The sequence below is a fragment of the Anguilla rostrata genome, chromosome 2, assembly GCF_018555375.3.
Source record: "Anguilla rostrata isolate EN2019 chromosome 2, ASM1855537v3, whole genome shotgun sequence".
In the NCBI taxonomy this organism is placed as follows: domain Eukaryota; kingdom Metazoa; phylum Chordata; class Actinopteri; order Anguilliformes; family Anguillidae; genus Anguilla; species Anguilla rostrata.
This window is the reverse complement of record NC_057934.1, coordinates 7,227,547-7,235,918: the sequence shown is the minus strand read 5'-3', so window position 1 is coordinate 7,235,918 and position 8,372 is coordinate 7,227,547. Positions and strand designations below refer to the sequence as shown.

General features: G+C 40.5%; 1 protein-coding gene across 1 annotated transcript in view; it reads left to right on the top strand.

Annotated features, from left to right (window-relative positions):
* Positions 1-4,370, top strand: part of LOC135244712 (guanine nucleotide-binding protein G(I)/G(S)/G(O) subunit gamma-4) — a 17,030-nt gene extending 12,660 nt beyond the window's left edge. The window contains exon 3 of the mRNA XM_064317222.1: positions 548-4,370. Coding sequence (XP_064173292.1) covers positions 548-676 — 129 coding nt within the window. The 3' untranslated portion in view covers positions 677-4,370. The remainder of the gene's footprint in view (positions 1-547) is intronic.
* The last annotated feature ends 4,002 nt before the right edge of the window (positions 4,371-8,372 follow it).

Below are 8,372 nucleotides of genomic sequence, written 5' to 3'. Positions count from 1 at the left end.
AACCAGAATTGTTTCAGTAAAACTGTCCAGTTGTTTCAGCGAAAATATTCAGCTGTATGAATGGGCTGAGAAAGTGCATGTGGTATGGGTGCAGTGCAGGGTGAAAATGCACGCCGACTGGTGGCAGGAGAATGCCTGTGCCGACACAGACCCCCTCCAAAATATACAGAGAACCGGAGGAGGCTGCAGAGTGGGACTGGGGCTACCCTTCTGCCCCTCCACCACAAAAAAAGGGGAAAGGGGAGTCAAGTCACTTTCAAGTCAAGTCACTTTTATTTGTATAGCACATTTAAAAACAACAGGAGTTGCGCCAAAGTGCTTTCCAGTCACTGCAATACAACACAACAAACCACAACACAATTACAACCACAACAAAATTACAACCACAACAAAATTACAACCACAACAAAATTACAACCACAACAAAATTACAACCACAACAAAATTACAACCACAACAAAATTATTAGAGAAGCAAATTAGGAATAAACCAATAACCGATAATATTTTTGTTTGTGTGTTTTTTTTTGTGTGGCTCTGGTTGCCAGGTGTCGAAGGCGGCGGCCGACCTGATGGCGTACTGCGACGCCCACATACGGGAGGACCCCCTCATCGTGCCCGTGCCCGCGTCTGAGAACCCCTTCCGGGAGAAAAAGCTCTTCTGCACCATCCTCTGAGGAGCTGCCCCCCCACCCCCCCACCCCACCCTGGCCCCGCCCCACCCCGTCCTAGGGAGAAAGCCCCCCCCCCCCCACCTCCTCACACCTCCCCCCCAACCCCACCCCCAACACCACCAACCACCCTTTACCAATCTGGAGCCCCAATGGGTACTAGAGAAAGATAAGAGGCCTTGCCTGGTCTTTTAAAGCGTCGCCCCCGGCAACAGCGACTGACAGAGGAACGCCAGTCCTCTCACTGATTGTCCTTGTTTCCTTTTTCAATTTATTACCGCTTAATTATTATATTATTACATAACCTATTTATAGATAAAATATATATATATATATGATATATGATGTTTAATATTACAGCAGGTAATATTACATATACAGAGGTATATGTTGTTTATGCAGGACAAGTTTGCTTTTCCTTATTTTTTCCTTTGTGAAGCCCACGGTGTACATTTTGCAGATGGATCCCTTGGTGTGTGTGCGTGTAAAAAAAAATAGGAACAGATGTAAAGCTAGCACAGGGTCAGCTGATTCACATGAAGAGCGTCATTTAGTAGCTGAAGAACATATGGGCCCGGAGCCTTTCTCTTCGCCGAATTCACTCTGCACACCCGGCGCAATTCAAATGAGAAAATTTAAAATAGTTTTTTCGTTTTGGAGAAAAAAAAACAAAACAAAAAAAAACCAACAGAAACAAATGTGCTAGCGCATATTATCATGTCTTCTTGACAGCGTTGTGCATAAACACACCGTGGTTACGGTGTTTTTTTTTTCGATTCAGGCCCGATGTTCTCCCTGATGCTTTTGCTTATGTGGTGCTTTGCTCGTGATTCCGGTTTGTGCTGCATCAGGGACGTGGGGGGCCCCAGTTTTCCACAGAGTATTTATGTCTCTCTCTCTCTCTCTTTCTCTCTCTCTCCTGCGCCACGTTTGACTTATGAGGGGGATCAGCTGCCAACTTGGCAACCGTCCCTTCAAATTCTGCAGAAGAGGCAACCCAGCCAGCCGTATATATATATATATATATATATATATATATTCTGGACAAGATGCTGAACATGTTTTAGATCAGAATATACTGCATCCCCGAGGACGTTCGTTACTAATGCAGAACACATCAGCTTATTTCCTCCCCAAACAGCCACCGGAAATTATTTAAGGTCAATTCGGTTTATTCTTCCTTTATAAAGCAGGTGCGAAGTGGCCCATAGAAAGAGTGAGGGAATCCTAATGTGTGTTCATAGTTAATATGAAATGACTCACTAAATTTCTCCCTGGGGGGTGGCGGAAGGGGGAGAAAATCCATCCATTAAGACAGCCTGAGGAGGTTTACTCAACCTTGGCTGTGCTGCCATTTTAGAGTCTCACTCATTTATTCCACCTAACCCCCCCCCACACACACACACACCCACCCCCACCCCCCAGGCCTTCTATGTTGAAATTCAGAATTTCCTCTGGTTGGTCACGTACTGTATAATAATACCTTTCCAGACGGCATTGTGAGGAGTGAAACCGAGGAAAAAAGAATAGGTATTGTTACTAACGAGAGAAGCTACATGGTTATGCTCTTCTGTGAATCAGTCCTGTCGCCTCCGCTTTCGGCCTAAAATGGCTGCTGTTCCAAGGACTGGTGGAGAAATGTTAGAAGGATATTTTCCAAAAAGCCTACATACCTGTTCTCTTGAGGAGCTGTTGGCCCGGGTTGGAAAATGTTTACCTACTTTAATATACTTTAAATATCTGTACTTTAATAAACTTTAGTATTCGTACTTTCATATACTTTCCTACAACTTAAAGCCTTAGAGCCATGTGGTGAGTTGTTTGACCTTAGAGATCTCTTGACTGAATGTCCCGAAAGACTGTAGTGAATATTTTCGATCTGGTAGAAGAAATGTGAAAAATATATTGTTTAATTTTTCGTGAGCTTTCTTGAATTTATTTGTGACTCAAAGGGTGTTGTCTGGTAGCAAACTGTAAGCAATGTAATTGGCAATTGTAACTTGGGTAAAAATATTTGTAGTAGGAACTTTCTTTTAAAAAACAAAATGCACAAAAAATACCTTGTTATTTTCTTGTTGATTTACAGTTTTTTTTTTGTTTGTTTTTTTGGTCCAATCAGCTGGCAGAGGGTATCACTGATGGGGAATAACAGCGGTGTGAATCACGTTTGTGTGTCTCACACGTTTTTCCACATATGTGTACATAAGCTGAGCCCAAATTGAGTACAGACTGTGTGATCTTGCCAACCAGGTGACAGATCCCAAAAAAAGTCCAAAAGGTTACCTGTCTGGGCACAGGTAAGGCAAAGGGAACCCCTGGAAATGTTAGCCCCCCAGTTAAATCAAATCAATTTTATTTGTATAACACTTTTTTTTAAATAGAAAACCATCACAAAGACGCTTTACAGAATAGCAGAAAAAGAGCATTATCTGATTAGCCATTGTCTCTTTTGTACAGGGATTTGGCTTACAGTGATACTACCCAGAGTATGCACACCTGGTGCTGATAAACAGTATATGATTGGCCTGGAATTAGCACAACTGTGGTTGATTAACAGTAAATGATTGGCCCAGAAATAGGATCACTACTGTTGATAAACAGAAAATGATTTGGCCCAGGAATAGCACAACTGGGGTTGATGGACAGTAAATGATTTGGCCCAAGAATAGCACAACTGTAGTTGATAAACTGTAAATGATTTGGCCCAGAAATAGCACAGCTGCAGTCGGTAAACAATAAATTGCTTTGTCAGGAAATGGCACAACTGTGCCTGATAAACAAAAAAAGGTTTAGCCCACAATGACCGTGGTTTTTCCAAAAAGAAATGATTTTGCTTTTAATGGCTACAGTGATGACTATATAAAGAAAAAGCATATATGTCCCATAAGTGTGGGGTAAACTCAGACAAAACTCCAAAGCATCTGACTATCCAAGAAGAAACATTTGAAACATCCCAAAATCCGTCCCACGGAAATGATTAGGTAAATTGAACAGCTTAGCCAGAATCAGAATGTACTGTATTACTGAATAATTTTTTTTTTTTTTTACCCAAATGCACACGATGTTACCTATTATTGCCTTCCCCCCCTCCTCCCACAGTTGCTGTATTTGTTTTTATATATATAGGTTCCTTGTTGAGGCTTTTTTGGCCGGCGATGGCCCTCGGGTCAGTGGTGCCATTAGAAGGTCAGGAGACGCGCATGCCTGCCTGGTCCGGTCCTCCTTCGACTGTTCCCCTCGAAAAGAGACGCTGGATTTGCTGACGTGTTTGTTTAAGAACGCCCGGTGCTGTGACGAATGGCCTTTTCCCCTGTATACTGTATGATGTCACAGTATTGACAGTATTGAGAACAAGAAAAAAAAGCACAATATTAATATTTGCTTGGGGTTTTTTGACTAGCTTTTCCAGTTTTGCAAAAATCAATATAATACACATTTTGCATTGCACTGCAAATTTAACAAATTGCAAACGATTTCTACAGCTTATATAAGATTCATTTCAAACCAGTTTTTATTTATTTATTTATTTATTTATTTATTTATTTATTTATTTATTTATGTTTTACACCAGTGAATGTAACTAAGTGCAAAGAATTTTAATCACGAAGTAAGACATATATCATGCCCCCTTTCATTCAGAAATTTTTCCTTGGAAGAATTAATAATATACTTCATCTCTTGAAAGTTTCTCCCCTAAAAACACACTCAATAAATCCCTTTTGCAGTACAGTTTTATGATCCTGGTATTCTACCCCAAAGAGTTTGTGTTTAGAAAAATTTAATTAAGCAATTTAGTAGGGTGTACTGATGGATATGATAAAGATTTATGAATTATTGTTATTTTGTGTGTGTGTGAGGTTAACATGCAAGGACAAAGCATATGATTTAACAGTGATTTGCATGGATTTGGTCATCCCCCAAGTCACAAGTCACAACCTTTCAGACCTCTGACTGTTTGGTGAAAGAACATGAACGTTTACTGGGTGTTATTGTACGGTGTTCTGCATATTTACCCTTAGGTCAGTTAGTTCTGAAATAGAGCTCAGCTAGAACCCCTCAAGAAGATTGGTGAGCGGTGGGTTCGAGAGCCGGTTCCATTTCAAATCAGTCGATTCTGGAAATTGAATTGAAACTCGGTTCATTAATTGATAACCTCCTCACAGAACGTTGTGGGCATTTTTTTTTTCTTTCTTTCTTCAGTTTCACGGATCGAATTTCAATTTATTTCCTGAAGTGAAATGGAATGGGTGCCTCGAGCCCAGCGAGCAGTTAGCTCAATTGTTATTAGTATGGTTATTTTTAAACCTTAACGTTAAAGTATAAATGCACAGTTAGGGGGTGAAAGATGCTTTTTTTTTTTTTTTTTTTCCTCCACAGCTCGGAATGGGTTTGCATGGTTTTAAGCATTCGTCAGACAGCAGATTGAAAGGGTGCTGTAAATAAGGCGTATCCCCCCGGTTTGGGGCCGGGGTCTCCTGGTCTCTTGCTGTCCTACAGGCCTAGTTGTTTAGCGATGTTCAGCTTCCGTTAAAAAACCACACTTTTGCCTAAAACCTCAGGCTTGTTTACTATTACTGTTTGGTTGAATAAAAAAAGTAAATATGGAAAATAATAATAAAAAAAACCTTCCAAAATGTCTTGTTCCTGTATTTTTTTATTTATAAAAACTTAGTTTATTTAGTTTAAAATAATTTTTAAAATTTATTTAAGTACTTCTCTGATTTTGGATAATGTTTTTTTCCAGTATTGATTTACCAGTAGTATAGCCAATCTATGTGTGTTGACCAAGAAAGAACATATGCCATATTTTGGATGCAATGGATTATTGTAAATATTGTTGCAATGGGACTCATGTTTGCCTTTTTGTTTTTCCTTAATGACTCTCTTTATCCAGTGGCTCTCCAAATGAGAGGTCTTACTCATCTCTCATCTCCGCGATGGGGCCCCCCAGTGGTCAGTAACGGAAATTAGGCCTGTCTGTCCGTCATTTTTCCTGACCAGAAAAAGGGGCGTGTCAGGTGGATTGTCCTGCACAGTCTGTTGTAAATTCAAAGCCATTTTTCCTCAGTAAATAGTACACACAATACATGTTTACTGATAAAAATGTTTATTGGCATTTCTTGAATTATGTGCAGGTTTTAGTTAAATAGAATGAAAGTTGTATGGTCGGTTCACTCAACATTAGCAACACCTGGAGCCTTCATAAAAGACCTCAGCTGTACTTTTAATTTGGAAAATGTTTGTTCCTGTTTGGATTTTTCCTGGTTCAAGTCAGCAACAGGTATGGCAGGCTTATGTGTTTACACTGCGGCATTCATTTTTATGTTAAACTGCCAGCACGCGCTATTTTTAAATCTATTGTTTCTTGCTAAAGTGCAGACTGTATGGAGCTTATTAGTGTGACCTCATGCATCATATTTATTCTGTGGTTCTATTCATTAGATGATTCAGCTGTTGGGTAGCTTCCAATTGGCCGGTTTTAGCTGTCAAGGTATTTAATGATTTATACTGGTCAGGTTTTTTTTTTATTTCGTTTTTTTTTTATTCAGTGCTATAGCAGATTTATAAAAACCCAACTGAACAAGCAACAGGGCTGCATGACTGACAAGTCAGAATTTCTCGGAAGAAATTCTGTGGATCAATCAATGATCTTCAGCTTCTCAGAATTATATGGTAATTATTACCCTGGTTCAAGTAACCAGAGAAATAGATGCACGTCATTTATCTTTGTTCAAAATACAACAAAAATACAATAGCACTGCCAAATTTGAATTGACAGGGTAGATTTGAGATATCAATAACGCCTTACTCTGTAAACAAAAAAGCCAGCTTATACCCAGCTATCCTTTTTCACCAATATATTATTTCCATCCATGTTGCTCTCTCTCTCTCTCTCTCTCTCTTCCTCCCTCCCTCACTCACTCACTCTCTCTCCCTTTCTCCCTCACTCTCTCTCTCTTACTCACTCACTCACACACTCTCTATCTCTCTGTCTCTGTCTCTCTCTATCTCTCTCTTTTTTTCTCTCTCTCTGTCTCTCTCGCCGCCATGAATTTGGAGGTTGATGGTGATCCCAGGGGGGATCCTGACCCCAAAAAGCAGCACCACCCCCCACCCCCCCACCCCCCAACACACACACCCATTCTTCTGCATCACTGCAACTGACATAGAAAACTACCCCAGCACTTCATCTGCTCATGGTGAGGAGTCTGAAGCTGCATTTGCACAACTTCTGTTTCAATCTTTGTGAGTGTGTGTGTGTGTGTTACCACAGGTTTTGGTAAAACAGCAATAAATTCACTACTACTAAAAAAACCATAAGAATTATCATCTAGACAGGAGGAATTCTGAAGTAATTAATTTACTTAATTGTGAAAGTACTTCAGTAGGTACTTTGTCATTTAGACTGGGGTAGAGAACTGCATGTTCGTCATATCTAATAATATCTGGGTGCCATTTCATAATAAGGTCAGAAAGGTTTCCATATAAAATTGCATAACCGTATTCTTTTAAATGTGGTTACAAAGCTGTTCTGCTTGTGCGGCAAGGCTACGCACACTGAGGCAGTTATTTAAATGCCCTTTATAATGTCAATGAATAATGGATTTCGGGCTGATTGTGGTCTACATGCATTGTTTAATTTTGCCCTTTATTTGAAACATTTTCTTTTAATTTTTTTTTTTTTTTTTACATAACTATATTCAAGGTTTTTCTTTAGGCAAAAAGAAAAACTTTCGGAAAAAATGTTTTCTGCGAGTGCCACCCATTCTCCATGTTAACAGGTGCTGTAGCAGTCGAGGCAATCGTGGATTTAAAAATTCAGGTCCGTGTTTTGAAAAACAGGAGATGACTGTGCTGTGTGACATTAAACCCCATGTGTCCTTCCGTCTCCATGTTTGCAGCAAATCTAAAATATTGTGATGAGTAATATGTACAGAGACGTCAGTTCAGTCCTTTGGCAGATCCTGTTTGCCAAAGCGACTGCAATTCACGCGGTATTGTAGCCTCACGAGAGGTGTGGTGAGGGGAAACGCGCTGCGTGGTGCTCATGTTCCGGGGAAATGGCACCATCTGGTGGAGTCTGGATGCATTGCAGTGTAATTAACCACAAGCACTGGGTCACTTGCACACAACTGAATGCAAATGGCCGGCTTTATACCCACGCATTTAGATGGATGTCTCAAATTTTTTTTTTTTTGGGTGTGGTGGTATGGAACCAGAAAGCTTGAACTGTGCCTTCATCTAAATTATTTATTTTTGGTCAGATAAAACGCGGCTTGCTGTTTTCCCTCTTTGGCCTTGCGACAAGCCAACCAAACGCACTGCCTTTTTTGCAATACTTTATCTTTAGGGTGTTTGGAGGCCAGAAACCCGACACAAAAGAGACTAGCGTTTGCTTTACTGGAGTTCTGACACTGCTGCCATGGAAACAAACAGCATCACCCGCACTATAAGCATCCTGGGTAAGTCTGGGGGAACAAAACTAACTCCTTCTATGGGGGGGATTATCCAGTAACAAGACCAATCGATGTTGTCATGGGAGTGACATCACAGGTCACAAGTGTCAGGCCGCAATCTTGGAGGCGTCTCAGCGTCTGTTGGTGTTCAGTGTTTCAGCACCACCGATGGGTGTAATTGTTGATTTTCTAATCTAAAGAATCCACACACCTTGTTCCCAAGGCCCTAATTGCTTGCTGATTGA